This window comes from Lolium rigidum, chromosome 3, assembly GCF_022539505.1.
Source record: "Lolium rigidum isolate FL_2022 chromosome 3, APGP_CSIRO_Lrig_0.1, whole genome shotgun sequence".
NCBI lineage: Eukaryota > Viridiplantae > Streptophyta > Magnoliopsida > Poales > Poaceae > Lolium > Lolium rigidum.
In genome coordinates this window covers 65,383,610-65,400,540 of record NC_061510.1, presented here as the reverse complement: position 1 = coordinate 65,400,540, position 16,931 = coordinate 65,383,610, and the positions used below count along the sequence as shown (strand labels likewise).

The window sequence follows — 16,931 nt, the reverse complement described above, 5'->3', positions numbered from 1 at the left end:
GATGGAGATGGCGGCCGGCGTCGCGAGCTGGCTCGTCGGCAAGCTGCTGGATAAGCTGTCCAATGACTTGGTGGCTGCGTATGTGTCCAGCAAAGAGCTTGGCCTCAACTCCGAGCAAATCAAAGAAGACTTGTTGTACATGCAAGCACTCCTACATGCGGCCCAGGGGAGGGACGACAACAACCCTGGGCTCAAGGGGCTGCTGCAACAGCTTGCCAGGAAGGCCGAGGAGGCCGAGGATGCCCTGGACGAGCTCCACTACTTCATGATCCAGGACAAGCTCGACAACACGCACCATGTGGCGCCACTTTTGGCAGGTGACATCGAAGAAAAGGTTCAACATGGTCGTAAGGATGTTCGCCATACTTTCGGTAACTGGCTTTCAAACCTCTCTTGTTCATCTAGAAAAGATGATGTTTGTGTTGCTGCTACTGCTGTTGCTGATAACCCACAAAGCAGTGCCAAGTTTGATAGTGCTAATGTTAGTGGGCATGAAGATCACTTGGAATTTGATACAATGGTCATGTCCAACAAAATCAAGTCAGTGATTGAGGTCATACACTCCAAGTGCCTTCATGTCTCGGATTTGCTCAAAATTCCAAACGATAGCAGCACAGAAGGCACATTAGTCACCATAGAACGGCCTATCATGGGATCAACAACTGAACAAAATAAGTTGTATGGAAGGAGTATCATTTTTGAGCAAACTATAAAAGATATCACTGGTGGTGCATATTATAGTGAACCTCTTTATGTTCTTCCTATAGTTGGTCCAGGGGGTATTGGAAAGACAACTTTCACACAACACTTGTATAATGATAGAAGAACTCAAGAACACTTCTATGTTAGGGTTTGGGTCCGTGTTTCAACTGATTTTGATGTGCTTAAGCTTACACAACAGATCAATAACTGCATTCCCGCAAGTAAATCTGAGTACTATCGGGACAGGTACACTGATAGTGGTACAACCAATGCCAATTTAGATCAGCTTCAAATGTCCATTGCACATAGATTGAAGTACATAAGGTTCTTAATTGTGTTGGATGATATATGGAAATGTGATAGTGATTCTGAGTGGAGCAACTTTTTAGTTCCTTTCATAAATGGGGGAGTCAAAGGCAGCATGGTTGTAGTCACAACTCGATTTCCAAAAATACAAGAAAGTATGAAGAAATCAACTATTCCAATAAACCTGCAAGGTTTGGAGCATGAGGAGTTCATGGATTTTTTTCAGACATGTGTATTTGGTGAATATAAACATGATCAGCAATACAGTGAATTAATTGATATTGGAAGAAAGATTGTAGAGAGATTGAAGTGTTCGCCATTAGCAGCCAAAACAGTTGCTCGGTTACTAAAGAAAAACCTTTCTCGGGAACATTGGAGGAAAGTTCTTGAAAATAATGAGTGGAATAATCAAAAAAATAGTGATGACATTATGCCAGCCCTGAAAATTAGTTATGATTACCTTCCTTTCCACCTGAAACAATGTTTTTCTTATTTTTCCCTTTTCCCTAAAGATCATAGGTTTACAAATTTAGAAATTACTCGCTTTTGGACTGCAATAGGCATAATAGACTCCAGCTGCAAAAATAATAATTACTTTGAACAACTAGTAAACAGTGGTTTTCTCATGAAGGAAATGGATGGTCTGGAGGATCACTATTATGTTATTCATGATTTGTTGCATGACCTATCTCGGAGTGTATCATCACAAGAATGTGTCAATATAAGTAATGGCATAAGTTTTAGTGAGGACGACATCCCACAGTCAATAAAACACTTGTCCATCACAATGGGAGATGCATATGATGCAAATTTTAGGAGAGAAATGGATAAACTGAAGAACAGGATAAATATTAGAAATTTGTGGACTTTAATGATTTTCAGAGAATATGAAGAACATATCACTGAGATTTTAATGGATACGTTCAAGGAAATAGAGGGTCTCCGTGTCCTTTTTATAGTAATGAACTCTAAAAATTCCTTGCCAAAAAACTTCTCAAAACTTCTCCACCTACGATATCTAAGAATTAGATCGCCCAAACATTTAGAAGTGACTTTACCTACTACACTACCAAGATTTTATCACTTGCTATTCCTAGACCTACAAGATTGGCATGGTAGTTCTAGTTTGCCTAAGTACATTAGCCGCCTTGTTAATTTATGCCATTTCATTGCTAACAATGAACTCCACTCCAATGTTCCCGAGGTTGGGAAGATAGAACATCTAGAGGAGCTAAAAGAATTCCATGTTAAGAAAAAGAGTGTTGGTTTTGAACTGGAAGAGTTGGGGAAATTGACAGATCTTGGAGGAGAACTCTGTTTGCATAATGTGGAAAAGGTTACTACCAAGGAAGAAGCCAGTAAAGCCAACTTGGTTTTGAAAAAGAATCTGAAAAAATTGACACTAGTTTGCAGAAGAGGGCAACTGATTGCAACTGATGTTGTTGATGGCCTCCAGCCACATGATAATCTCAAAGAACTTGTCATTAAAGGTGATTATGCATTTCCTAGATGGTTGTGTCGTGACATAACCACTAAGCATTTGGAGTCTCTCACTCTAGATGGTGTGTGTTGGGGCAATCTTCCACCTTTTGGGCATCTATCATATCTCAAGATACTACGGTTGAAGAATATTACTGGCATGTGTCTTATTGGGCCCGACCTTAGTTTCATGCACCTGAAAAAAGTTGAGTTTAGTAACATGCCAGATCTTGAAGAGTGGGTCATGGGACCTAACTGCCATCAGTTTCCGAAGCTTGAAAGCATCAAGTGCAGTGAGTGTCCTAGTTTCCGTACACTGCCTTTTTTGTCGAAGCACCTTCTCCAAGACACACACTATCCCAACCTGTCTGAATTTATTATTTATGAATGCCGTAAGTTGTCCCTTCCACCCATGCCCCATACTTCCGCACTAACACATTTTGAAGTGGGTTATAGGCTTAAGGCCGCCAGGCCAAGGTCAGTGAGGCGAGTTTGGTCTGTGCGTTTCACAAAAAATAGATTGGTTTTGTCAGGCTATGAACATGCATTAGCCTTCCACAATATGGGGAAACTAGAGAGTGTCACATTTACAAATGGATCAAAAATCCCATGGACAGACCTCCAAAGGCTAACCTGTCTAAGGAACCTTTTGATTGAACGAGATTCAAGCATGTGGTCAAGCCAGTCAATGGCTCTCCTCTCAACGCTCACGTCTCTCACCAGTATAGCACTGCTGGGTTGCCACAAGTTTACAGTGGATGGGTTCAATCCTCTCATCACAGTCAACCTCAAGGAATTGACGATCTATAACTATCATTCTGATTCTATAGCAGCGGATCTGTTTTCAGAGGTGGCAAGGATCAAATTGCCACCGGGCTCCTTCCACCAATTGACAACACTCTCTGTGGATAGCATCTCAGCGGTGCTTGTTTCTCCCATCTGCAGCCTTATCGCTGCTACCCTCCACACGTTACATTTTTGCTATGATGATCATGTGGAAAGCTTGACGGAAGAGGAAAATAAGGCGTTCCAGCTCCTCGCCTCTCTCCAATCACTAAAATTTCTTAGCTGCTCGGGTCTGTTGTCTCTCCCTCAAGGGTTACACAGTCTTTCTTCACTCAGGACACTAGAAATCCACCGTTGCCCTAAAGTCCGATTGCTTTCGCTTCCCAAGGGAGGCCTCCCCACTTCACTGCAACTGCTGCGTGCAGAGCATTGCAGTGCCGAGCTACAAGAGGGAATGAAGATAGTACAAGCAGCAAACCCAGCTTTACGGATGGTATACGGAGCATAGCCCATGGTAACAGTTAATTCATATCACTTTCCTTCATTTTCTCAAGGAAATCGAGCCCCTAATCTTTATGCTACTAACTTGTGAAATCTGACAGGTGTCTAACTTGTCCGCACAGACCCATCGATCTATACTCTCATTTCGAACTGCAATATATGTATATAGGCTATGAATCCTGGATACATCATGTGGCATGTACATGCTTTCAGCCTGGCCATCTCCAGGTTAGTACATGATTTATGTGATCTTGTTCGACCAGGTTATAATTAAGCTGTGCTCCACTTTGGCTATCTATAATTCTATATATAAATTTCGATTGCTTCCTTTACATGGCATGCGTGCATCATTCTATTTTTTCTGCATTTTACATGTGGCAGATACTCAGCCTAACTTGTATATTTTCTTATACCTAGCTTCTTTTCGTACGCAGCTATTTGTTGTCTCTCATATTACGTCAGACACACTGGTATCTGAAACGGAGTACTGCAGTTGCATGTAGCAGGTGCATATATGCATGGTAAATTTCAAAGACTAATGTGACAACTGATTGATCAACGGACCTGGAGGTGAATAACAATTTATTTTCCTGACATAGTTCTTATGTATGTATGGTTTCTTCTTATTCTGAGTGTGATGGTTATTCTAACCTTCACGTTATGGAAATGTTGCAGGCCTCAGATCAGAAAGCTCGGTTCTGTGTGTTCCTTCCTTGGAGTATTGGGCAATATATTCACTTGTGCACGCATTCTCTGCTTTAAGTCGTTGTGGTTGGACAGCTTGTATTTCGTGAAGTTATCGATTTGGGCGGAAAGCATTATATCCTTGATTTGGTATGTCCATCGTCTATCTAAGCAGTTTTTGATCATAAGAGTGCCTGTTTATGTACATGGTGTATTAGAACACTTTCTTTGATGCGCTCTGTTATTTGTTTAATGTAACGCTGCTTCCTTAGTCTTTTCTGAATATCTCAATGCTAAAACACGTTTCATACAATAATGGAACAGGCTGAATGTTTGTTCATACAGTGCGTGCATGCTACCAGCAACTGCCAATTGCATCTTCTGCAGACTGCATATCTGGTGATGTTTCACTGGTTCAAAGTTTCAGCCCCAATATAGCAGGTTCACCTGTTGACCAACTCAATTGAGCATTTTATGTTTGTGAGTTCCCTTTACAATTTTCAGTTTTCTGACATTCATCACCCAAATTCGGCAGATTATCCTAACCTTCTTCTATGGAACTGTTTTAGGTCTCAGATCATAGAGCTATGTTACTTTATGCTCGATCTGGTAGGTTCAAAATCTAAGCAGTTTTTGATGATTAGAGTGTTCGTTTATGATGTTAACACACCTTCTGAATATCTCAATACTAATGCACGCTTCATGCAATACTGGAACAGGTTGATTATTTGTTTCATACAGTCCACTGTACCACCAACTGTGCATACTGCATCTTGTGGAAATTGCATATATGGTGATCTTTTGCCGGCATCCCTCGGAGTTTCAGTTCCAACCCAGCAGGTTCGGTTATGACCAACTCAAAGTACTAAGCAGTTATATCCACGAGTGTATTTGGAGGTTCATTTTCTGACTTTTACAATCATCACTTGGATCCTGCAGAACAATCTCATGGCCAACACTGAACTCAGAAGTTGTTATTCAGAAGCTAAGTTTGTTGTTGCATCCAACAATGGCAATAACGGAATTAGCATCTGTCCTCGATGTCTGGAAGGAGCTGCCCCTTTCTTCATCGTCCATTTCAAAGTTAATTACATACAGTGGTGATTCACGTGCTTACACTTTACAGAAGTTAGTACATTATCGATGATTCAGGTTTTTTCGATACTGATTTGTTTCCTGTATGTTGCATCCTCTTTCAGGTAGCCTTCATCTAGACGAACCCGTGCCGCCATACTGGTGAATTTTTTAATCAAGATACGAAAGCAACTACAACGTGTGGCGCTGGGCACGACCTGCCTCGTCACATCTCTATACCGCCATCTCTTTCGAGCATCCGCAGCCATCTTCCTGGTCTGACGTCTTGTCGCCATCTCCTCTCGCAAATCTACTCTGGCCACATATGTTGTAGCCGCCACATCCTGACTAGGGACTCTTCTAAGACCGCCATGGTGTTCATTACCTGCTGGCACCCCATGCGTTCGGTACTGCCCAGTCCTCAACTCGTCACCTTCATCTCTCCTGCATCTGCTCTGGCCAGATTTGCCGCCACTGCGATATCCTGATCAGGCACTCCTTTAAGACCACTTGGTCGCTCATTACCTGTCAGGCAGCCTATGTGCTTGCTACTGCCACTGGCCAGCTCCCCCACACTCCCTCTTTCTCATCATCTCTTCTTCATACTCTTTGTTGGTGTACAACACTTGGTCCTTGCGCACGGCACAGATCGTGTTGGATTTCCCGCCCTCTCCTGCTACCTACGCTCCTTCATCCTCCCTGGCTCCTTCCACATAGCGTACTGTAAGACCACCTACCGGGGCGTTCATCAGTAGATTATTCGTTCAAAATGTGATAAAACCTCCCGTCTACTGATTGTTCTCACGATCGAGCTGCCGCCGGGAGAAGGTGTACGGCTTTGGACAGAACTCGATATACAAGACATGATTGATGATGAAATGTTGGAAAATTCTGTGTTTCTTTAGTGCTGCCAATCAGTTGAACATGCTTCCTGTTGTAAACTCTTAAAGCGGTGGATTTCTGTATTTGTATCGGTTCAGTTGCAGCAAGAAGTTGAGAAACAGTTCTAGTGTACGCACGCCAACCAGGTGCAAAGTCTTCTTCAACTCTAATTTGGGTACCTATGTCTAAATCTGTCTAGTATATGAGACGTAGTCACGTGGATAAAGCTCTTGTACAGTCTGGGGAAAAGGGCATGTATTGGGCTACAAGGAAAAAAACAAGGGCATGCATGTTCGTCAACGTCACTTGGTACTTTGCATCAGGTTGACCATCATACATGTTTGGTCATTTTACTCTTATTATATCTCGGTTCTCCTTACTCTAACAATCTGATGCACTGTTCTTTCAAAAATATATGGCATCAACACATCAGGCGAATATGGAAGAAAGTAGCAGACTGAGGCTAAATAATAATTATAACTTGTTCAACTATAAGTATACATAGAAATTAGACACTTTTCAACGCAACACCAATTTAATTATTCTGATAACTCCGTTGCATAGAGCTCCTCCCAAGTGATAGATGGTTGCTCCTTCCACTCAAAAGGGCCCCCCATCAGTCGGTTTTCAACGTAAACTACTGCATAGCATGCTGCAAAAAAACCCCAGAGAAGGGGTAAGAACATTTTGTTCCTAGGCGACCTACAACGAAAATCGAGTTAAAAAACAAATTATAAATTGACAAGAAAACATTTAAAAATTAAGCCATACTTTATAATTACCATGGTGGTGGAGGGGATGTGGGTTCTGTCTCGGCTGCGCCTGCGGCGGAGTTATTAGGTCGATGCTGCAAAAGAATTTAGACAATTCTTGTTAATTACAGCAGTGACAGCAAGGGGTGCTGATACAATGTTTGGCTGGGTCTGCATGGAAGTATCTGAATAAAAAAAGAAAGTCAAAATGCGAATATGTGCAGTGTAGCTAAATCTAGGTATGTTTTTTTTTTGGTGCCGTCATCTTTTGGCTAGTAGTTGCGGATACTGAACAGAAAAACTAGATCTGATTTTGCAAGTTCAACAAGTTCAGAAACGAGGCATGCCTTATTATTGTTCACCAGATTTGGTGATTTGGAGGAGAACCGGCGAACGGAGGTCCCGCCCGCCGTGAAATACGTGTGCGCTGGTCGCTGAAACGCGCGGTCGCACATCTTTCTAGCCGTAAATCGAAGCGCCGAGCCATCAATTACTCAGTTCGAAATCTCTCTAGTTTTATTCTCTCCCAACGGGTCTGTTTAAGCTCCTTGATCCTCTTCTTCTGATGATTACCTCCGCCCTCCCAGGCCCCGATTATATATACTGCCGGCTAGGTAGGGTTTCTGGTATCCGACTACGACACGGCCTTCTAGTCCCAAACCGTCTCGGCTGTGGACGAGACGCCAACCATGGATGAGCAGGATCTCATCGACCAAGACGATGCCGTCTTCGCCACACTCCACGAAGCTGTCACGACCTCCACTTGGTTTGAGCAAGATCAGACGATGAATCAGAGTTGAGGTGGGAGGAGCAAGCAGGAATATGAGAAGGGCGAACGAGGACGAGAGAGTTTCCATTTTCAGGTTCTATTTCATCGATGGTTCCAACATTACAGCAGCTCGTATTTAACCCCTGGCTTCACACACGACGGTGCGGCCCAACTAAACACACCTACAGCCCATGGAAGCTCCCTGCCAGATCGCTCCTCCTAAAATGTGTGGTGAAGCACCTGATAATCCTCCCATGTAGGGTCATCAGGAGAGAGAGATTGCCATCTTCAGCTGAACGAGAGACTGATGCCCTTTCTTTACCATCCGACGATCCAGAATAGCTACTGGAACCAATGACGAAGCTGACAAGTCTGGGGGACAGGGCAGCTGATCAAACACCGGAGTGTAATCAGGAGTTAATGGCTTCACCTAGGAAATATGAAACACTGGATGAATGTGACTGTCCTCGGGCAAGGCAAGTTTGTAAGTCACCGCGCCAATGCGTTGCACAACCTTGAACGGCCCGTAGAACTTGTAAGCCAGCTTTGCACAAGGACGGTTGGCCACAGTAGTCTAAGCGCTCTGTTCTGTTACGGCCTACCTGTTTCTTGATTCTGAACTGAGCTTGTCCCAGTTGTGCACGGAGCTGCAGTGTGTGCTGGCCAGTTGAATTCTCCACCATCACCTAACGCTGCTCCTTCCCATTGCAGTATACCACCCAAATTGAGCTCACGGCCATACAGTGCCTTGAACGGGGAACAGTTCAGAGAAGCATGGAGACTCGAATTGTACTAGAACTCAGCTGCTGGAAGCCAACGACGCCACTGACAGGGATGTCATGAATGGTACTACGAACATTTCCAGACATTGATTGACCTGCTCAGTTGTCCGTCCATCAGTTTGTGGGTGATAGGCCGTGGAGTAAAGCAGTTTTGTACCGGCAGTCTGCATCACATTCTTCCAAACAACACTGGTGAATATATTATCATGATCAGAGACAATAGTGAGCGGTACTCCGTGCAGTTTAATCACATTGTCCCAGGGCGCGCGAGCTACTTGAGATGCTAAATAAGGATGATGCAAAGGAATGAAATGAGCAAATTTCGGCAGCCTGTCGACGACCACCAAGATGGAGTCGAAACCCTCAGATTTTGGCAGCCCTCCACAAAATCCAAGAAAATTTCTTGCCCGGGCACTTCTGGCACGAGCAGGGGTTGAAGCTTACCAGAAGGTGTCGAGGGTGTTCCTCGGCAATGCCCTCCGATAGGGGCTTACGTCCTGCCTGTCTGTTCTTGATTATGATGATAATGGGTTACAATGGGGTGCCGAATAGTTCGGCTGAGATCTCGTCGAGATGGTTAAGTGCTAAGGTGACCTAGCTTTAAGCTTATGCTGGCTAAAATCGCTAAGATTGATTGTCCATCGGCAGCCCCTCTCCTGGCCTTTATATAGGAGGCCAGGTTTCAAGAGGTCCAACCGTGTACGACTAGGTTTACAGTAATTTTAGATCTAATCTTTCCTTGTTCGGCTGCTTCTTTGCCTTGCTTGCCAAGGAATCTTCCGGTGTGCCATCCGGTTGGGCCGCCTTGCCTCCAAGTGCTTTCATGGGCCTCCAACTAGAAAATACAGGATAGGGCAACATCGGTTACCCGAAGGGTAATGCCCACGTCAGTAGCCCCCGAGTGTCTAGCCGAAGATAGTTCGGGTAGAGACTAAAGCATGCCTTCACCAACTGTTCTTCTCCTTGATTGTTCTTGTTCTTCCTGAATTTGCATCATCTTCTTCTGTCGGGTGCGCGTCAGCGCTCCCGATGGGAGTAGCCCCCGAGTCTAGGTACGGATGCTTGCAATCCGTGCGTAGACTCAAGTTGTACCACTCGAACATTTTACTCTGCCGAAGTTTTTCGTAAGTCTTCGTAGTTCATCCGATATATTTTCCTCAGGCAAGGGATAATGAGTAACATGCCCAACTTTTGCTGGTTAACTGCCGATGGCAAAACAATGTTACCCTACACAGAATCAAGTCCCTGGGCATGATCCTGGATTGCAAAAAAGTTTATGTCGGGTGCGCGTCCAGCGCTCCCGATGGGAGTAGCCCCCGAGTCTGGGCACGGGTGCTTGCAACCGAGTGCAGACTCGAGTCGAGCAACTATCTCTTCTTTCAAGGCTTATTTCTTTGAGTTTTCATTCTATCAGGTGCGCGTCCAGCGCTCCCGATGGGAGTAGCCCCCGAGTCTAGGTGCAGATGCTTTGCAATCTATGCGTAGACTCAAGTTCACCATCCGATATATATATTTTTATTCCTTCGACTGCCTTTGACAGCATCCATGATGTCATTGATGACGTGCTACTGCCGTGGCCTGATTGACAAGACTTGACCCAACGGGCCCGCCCTAGTTCTGCGCGGGCAGTTTTCTAGGAATTGCCAGTGCATGCGCAACGTCCGAGGCGTCTCCTCGATTTTCGCGCAAACGTGGGAATAATGGGCCGCCGGTTTCGTTTCTTCTTTAAGCGCCACGTGTACAGTCAGATCTGCTCCACCTCCCACGACGTTTGTGGAGTTATGGCCACTATCTCGCCTCAATTTTTACAACATAAATAGGGGGCCTTCTTGCTTTTACTTTTTACGCCTTCCACTGCTCATCTTCTTCGCCCGTCCTTTCCTGCTTCCTCTGCTCTTCCCTCAAAAGCTTCAGACGCCATGGGCAAGAAGAAGGGTGCCAGCGCCTCCGACTCAACCAGGGTCAGCCGTGACTGGAGCGCCTCCGCCATTTCCAACCGAGATGTGAACAAGCTGCGAGCCCTTGGCCTCATCTCCTCATCTGAGGATGACATCCGTCTACCAGGTGCCGTTTCTCGCCCAAGACCTCCGAAGGGCTTCACTGCTATGTTCACTGCTTTCTTATTCCGTGGACTCTCTCTTCCTGCCCACGAGTTTCTGCGTTCCCTTCTTTTCTTCTATGGGATTCAGCTCTGGCAGCTGACCCCTAATTCGATTCTTCATCTCTCTATCTTCATCACTGTTTGCGAAGCCTTCCTTGGCATTGACCCTCACTGGGGTCTTTGGAGGAAGATCTTCTATGTAAAGTGTCACAACGACAGCAATGGTCCTCCCGTTGTAGGCGGTGTCGGCTTTGTTGTTAGGAAAGAAGTCGATTATCTTGACTACCCGATGAAAGAATCCGTCCAAGGCTGGCGCAACAAATGGTTTTATCTGCGAGACCCTTTGGTGCCTGGACGGCGCTCGAATCTCCCTTCCTTTGAAGATAAACTGATAGCTAAGCCAAAGAAGTCCTGGCAAAACGCCCTTTCTCCCGAAGAGAGAGCGACAGCCGACAAGCTATTCGACCAGGTCGTCATTTTGAAGAATACGGGAGGCTTAACGATGTGCGGCACTGAGGTAGTCTCAGTGTTTTTACAACGTCGAGTGCAACCGTTAATGTCTCGACCCCATCAACTATGGCTTTACACGGGCAAGGACGATAGGTCTAGAGTCAGCTCTGCCGACCTTTCGGCTGAAGACCTCCGAGATGAAGTCCGCCGGTTGACGTGCCTTAGCATGAAGGACAACATCGTCCTGACATCGGCTCGTCCTCCTTATGATTTTGACCATCTTCCGACCGAGGTAATCCTCTGTTGTTTTTCGCTTGCTGTTGTTACTCCTTTTTCCGTTGTGTCTCACAAATTTCTTTTCTTCGACAGGCCCCCGCCGTTGCTCAATGCTATCCTCCTACACCCGAAAGCGGTGTGGTACTAGAGGATGACGATGATGATTCTGAGGGGACCGAGGACGCTCAGCATGCCCTCGAGGACAGCGATGTCCAAGAGGAAGAAGCTGCCGAGGATGATGCCTTCGTCAGGAGCAGGCGCCGTAAGCAGATACACGACGATTTCATTACAACGGCTGAATCAAGTCCTAGCGGAGGAGATAATGATGCCGATGGAACCGCTTCGCCTCCTCCTCGCTAAGAAGAGTTCAACAAGTTTCTTCGCGAGCGAAGATGATCCGGACTCCGTGAGCATCTATACTCTTTTCCTGATTTATTTCCTATCATTTTGTATGCTAACCGTGCACTGCACTTAAGTAGCTCTGATGATGATGATGATGATGAAGTTCCTCTCGCGAAGAGGGCCAAATTAGCCTCTGGGAGAGCGGCATCGGCTAAGGAATCGAATCCCTCTCCCGCCAAGTCGACACCTCCCTCGCGAACGGGTGTAGAGAAGATTCCAGTGTCGAAAGTTATTCCTCCTGGTGATGCTCCCACTCCGTCGGCTGGTCGTGATCATGTAAGTATTTAATCTGCTCTGCTTCGCCGAGTTTCTGTCGACTGAGTCTTCTTGATTTTTCTTGCTGCAGCTGATTTACGTTACAGTCGATGCTGTAGCGGATTTCGCCGAACAATTCACCCGACTTGAGGCTGAAAACTCCCAACTTCGAAAGACTATCAGATCTTCGGCTGACCAGGTGCTTGAAGCCAACAGGCTTGCTACCGACGCCAAGAATGAGAACGCCTTGCTGAAGGAGGAGGTGAAGAAGCTGAAGCAGCAGATGAAGGATGAACAAGATGCCAGGCATGCGGCGGCGGCTGTAGTCGACAAGAAAGAAGGCATCCTCCGCGAATCCATCAAGGATTTATTAGGTAAAATCCATGGCACGCAGTTTCTTTCTTGGTGTTTCTTCACTGATTATTGACCTATCTTTCTTTCAGAGGCCACCGACATAACTGTCACTCGACGTCATCAGCTTCGGGAGGACTCTACAGCCGATGCCTTGTCACTTGCCGCTGAGTCTAATGTCCAAGTCCTTGGACTTCTGCAAAAGACCAAATGAGCGTTGTCGAGGCTATACTCGATGATTTTTCCGAAGATGAAGCTGGACAAGACTCTCGACGAGATGGCGGATGCTTTCCTTGTTGATCCTTCCGAGCCTGTGGAGGTATTAAAACGTCGTAACCGCTTATTTGGGGCGGTCCTTACTTTCCAACTACTCATGGGCCATGGGATGGGGTCTGAATTAGAGAAATTGTCTAAGGCTTTGCCTGTGGATGATGATGATCGCCTAGTCGACCTTGAACCCTTCAAACGCTCGGCGGTGGTATGTGCCAATCGACTCTTGAAGTTGGTGGATGAAGCACAAGCCAAGCCTATCCCTGAAGCTGCCCCTGGCTCGTCGTCGGCGCTACCTTGAACTTTTGCTTGATTTATTGTAAATAAGACCAATCACAATTTGATTTAGTCCTTTGTTGTTTTCGGCTCTGTTTGTCAATTCAAACCATCTTTTGTATGTAACATATATGCCAGGCGCTCCCGATGGGAGTTTTTATGTTAATGCTGGTCTGAACTGGGAATTGTACTGCAGATTCCTTCGTCTTCTTCCCGTGCCGAGCTTTTTCCAAACCCTTCGAGTAATGATGAATCGGACCTTGTTCGCCGCTTACGTAACCAAGTGTCTTGTCTAAATAAAGACATCACTTCTCTTCGCGTGATGACAGCCTTGGTGAAGAAAAAAGGGGAGATAGCGACCGCTATCGAACAGTACGCTCTCGATGGTCTTCACGTTGCTACCGAAAGTTTGGGCTGTAAGTATTGCTGACGTAGCTTGGATATTTCTAACTGATATCCGTTCCTTTTCAGTCGTATCTTCAGATAAATCTAAAGAGGACAAGAAGATTCATGAAGAGGTCGAGGCGATGACTGACGTTGCTCACCCGAAGCACGATTTATGGCTGTATCGTCCGAAGGCTGTTATCATGGCGAAGTTTAAGTATCGGGTGGGGAAGGCGTATTATTACTTTGATAAGTTCCACGCTCATCTCACGATGGTTTGGAAGACCTTGTTCCCTCTGGACCAAGCACCCGAAACTTTGTCTGCCCTGTTCACCCGATTCAAGTCTCTCGAAAGGATTCGACAGTTGGTGCGGAAAGAACTCCTGGCTGGTGCTGAGCTTGCCTTTGTTTCGATATTGGCATGCTATCCGTCTTTAGACTTGAGAGCCGTAGCAAATACTGAGAGGAGTTTAGGCCAATATTATGATGTTGCTAGAGGCCCTGCTTATACCATTGTTTCTCGGATGAAGTCATGCCTTGAGAAGGATCTGAAGGCCCACTGGGACCAAGGAGCCCGATCATGAATGTAATAACTTTGTACCTGCATAAGATTGTTTTGTACAAATTTACTGCGTACGTTGCAAGCTATGTTAGTTTGATTGATATTTTATTGTCGAGGGCGGCTGAGTTATCAGTTCAACCTGCTCTCTCGACGACTTCGTTGGATTATGCAATGTTATTGCGAAGCCGATACGTAAGTTTTGTAAGAGCGAGACCCGTCGACTTAGTCGAGGGAATTAGACGCTTAGCTTCGTCACGCGGTGCACCGGTTTGAGCCTTATTTTGCGATAATGTAACCATCGACTGCAGCACTCGTGTATTTTGTCGAGGCTTGGATTGGTTGTTTTTGTGCATCATTAATCTTAGCTCCCGTTGAGAGTATTTAATTAATGACACTGTGTAAACGTATTTCTTTAGGCCAGCGCTCCCTATGGGAGTAAGAGCCAATGGTAGGGCCCCATACGGTATGTTCGGGTGATAGGGCCTGGAGCAAGAAAAAAGGTAGAAAACCTGATTAGAACTTTTATTCATAGTGCAAAAGCAACCTTAAGGGCTGTCGAGTAATTAAAAACAATCGTATCCTATGTATAGAACCGTCGCAAATGCGCGATGTTCCATGGATTCTCAACGTCTTTTCCTGAAGCTGGGTTTTTGAGCCGATAGGCTCCTCCTGGTATCACTTCAGTGATGATATATGGTCCTTCCCAAGGGGATTCAAGTTTCAAGGGTCTCTCTTGCTTCAGCCGAAGTACCATATCCCCGACATTAAAGCTTTGACTGCGTATTCGTCGGCTGTGATAATTTCTCAACGCCTGCTGGTATACCGTCGCTCTTGCCAAGGCAATGTCCCGTGCCTCGTCGAGGAGGTCCACGTCGTCCTGTAGCGCGATGTTGGAAGAGGATTCCGTGTATGCTGTCACCCGAGGTGCTTCAAACCGAACGTCGGCTGGCAGGACTGCCTCGGCTCCATGTACCAAGAAGAATGGGGTGTACTGAGTCGACCTGTTAGGTGTAGTACGCAAACTCCAGAGTACGGATGGTAACTCTTCGACCCAGGCTCCAGCTGCACCTGTGAGGCGTTTCTTGAGGCCATCCCCTCTGAGACCGTTGATCCTTTCAACCTGGCCATTGGTCTCTGGGTGGGCCACTGATGCAAACTTTAGTTTGATCCCTCCATCATCGCAAAATTTTCGAAACTCTTTGGAGTCGAAGTTGGTTCCATTGTCTGTGACGATACTGTCAGGCATACCAAATCGACAGGTTATTCCTTTGAAGAATTGAACTGTTGTTTTAGCTTTTTGGTTTCATACAGGTACTGCCTCGATCCACTTGGTGAATTTATCGACTGCGACCAGTAAGTACGTGTGTCCTCCGGGTGACGACCTTGGCAATGGTCCAACTTGGTCGAGTCCCCATTGAGCAAAGGGCCATGCCAGCGGTATTGTCATCAGATCCGTTGCAGGGGCGTGCGGTTTTGGTGAAAACCGTTGGCAGGGGTCACACTTCATGACCAGGTCTCGAGCATCCGATGCCGCTGTTGGCCAGTAAAATCCTGCCCTGAAGGCCTTCGCCACGAGGGCCCTGCTTCCTGCGTGATGCCCGCAGGTTCCTTCATGTATCTCGCGCAACAGTGCTCTTCCATCATCGATGGCGATACATCTTTGGAAAATACCAGAAATGCTACGCTTGTAAAGTTCACCGTTTACTATAGTGAAGGCTTTTGATCGTCTAACGATTCGTCTTGCTTCTACTGGATCTTCTGGTAACTCCTGCTTCGTTAGATACGCTAGGAACGGCTTGGTCCATAGTGGCTCGAGGAGGAGGATTTGTTCGGCAGGAGGGGTTGGAGATTCTTCGGCAGCTTGCTGCGAGCTCTTCTCCAATTCGTCAGCCGACGGTTTTGGAGGTGTCGACGTCTTCTCTTTTATTGATCGCTGAGTGATCACCTCGTAAAACACTCCGTCTGGAATGGGGGAGCACATGGACCCGATGTTTGCCAAAGTGTCGGCTTCCTCATTGCTGGCTCTGCCGATATGTTTGAGCTCACATCCTTCAAATTTAGCTTCCATATTTTGATACAGTTTCCGATAGGCGATCATGTTGTCGCTGACCGCGTTGCACAGGTTCATTGACTGCTGCACCACCAAGTTTGAGTCTCCGTAGATTTCTAGACGAGTTGCCCCACACGCCTTTGCCATCTTCATTCCGCGCAGCAGTGCTTCGTATTCTTCTTCATTGTTCGTCGGCAGGGAGAAGTTCATACGTAGTATATACTTCATCTTATCTCCCTGCGGTGATATCAACACCACTCCTGCTCCTGCACCAGTACTCCGTTTCGATCCGTCGAAGTACATTACCCATGACCCCGACATGTCGGGTGCTGCTGGTGTCTGTGACTGGATCCAATCTGCCACGAAATCTGGGAGGATTTGGGATTTTATCGCTGTTCGATTGATGTAGGTTATGTCATGTGATGCTATCTCGATAGCCCATTGGGACACTCGACCTGTGGCCTCCGGATTAGTCATTATGCTTTTCAGTGGCGCTTCGCTCACGACGATAATCGGGTGTTCCATGAAGTAGTGCCGTAACTTGCGAGCTGACCTCCACACTGCGTATGCCAGCTTCTGATGATGGGGGTACCTCTGTCTTGAGGGTGTGAGCACTTCACTGAGATAGTAAACGGGCCTTTGCACGCCATGAACTCTCCCTGCTTCTTCTCGCTCGACAACCAAGACACTGCTAAAGACTTGGGATGTTGCAGCTATATACATGAGCAGTGTTTCCTTCTCACGGGGGTTACGAGGACTGGAGATGTCGACAAGATTTTCTTCAGATTGTCGAAGGATTCCTGTGCCTCCTTTGTCCACTCGAACTTTTCTGATTTT

The 16,931-nt window shown here is 46.2% G+C and overlaps 1 protein-coding gene and 2 long non-coding RNA genes across 3 annotated transcripts; all 3 read left to right on the top strand.

Moving 5' to 3' along the window:
- Nucleotide 1: 1 nt before the first annotated feature.
- LOC124701724 (putative disease resistance protein RGA3) lies at nt 2-4,158 on the top strand. Its single transcript, XM_047233814.1, has 2 exons — nt 2-3,787; nt 3,876-4,158. Exon 1 carries the CDS (start codon nt 2-4, stop codon nt 3,779-3,781), a length of 3,780 nt encoding a protein of 1,259 aa, XP_047089770.1. The 3' UTR covers nt 3,782-3,787; nt 3,876-4,158.
- A 15-nt stretch (nt 4,159-4,173) lies between these two features.
- On the top strand, nt 4,174-4,899 carry LOC124701725. Its single transcript, XR_007002186.1, has 3 exons — nt 4,174-4,344; nt 4,450-4,608; nt 4,783-4,899. It is a non-coding gene; the product is annotated as an uncharacterized LOC124701725 (long non-coding RNA).
- A 150-nt stretch (nt 4,900-5,049) lies between these two features.
- LOC124701723 lies at nt 5,050-6,423 on the top strand. The gene is made up of 4 exons (XR_007002185.1): nt 5,050-5,067; nt 5,178-5,298; nt 5,398-5,567; nt 5,658-6,423. It is a non-coding gene; the product is annotated as an uncharacterized LOC124701723 (long non-coding RNA).
- The last annotated feature ends 10,508 nt before the right edge of the window (nt 6,424-16,931 follow it).

Bases quoted from the DNA above. Each gene is read 5' to 3' on its own strand.
- LOC124701724 (XM_047233814.1), top strand. From the start codon at position 2: ATGGAGATGGCGGCCGGCGTCGCGAGCTGGCTCGTCGGCAAGCTGCTG.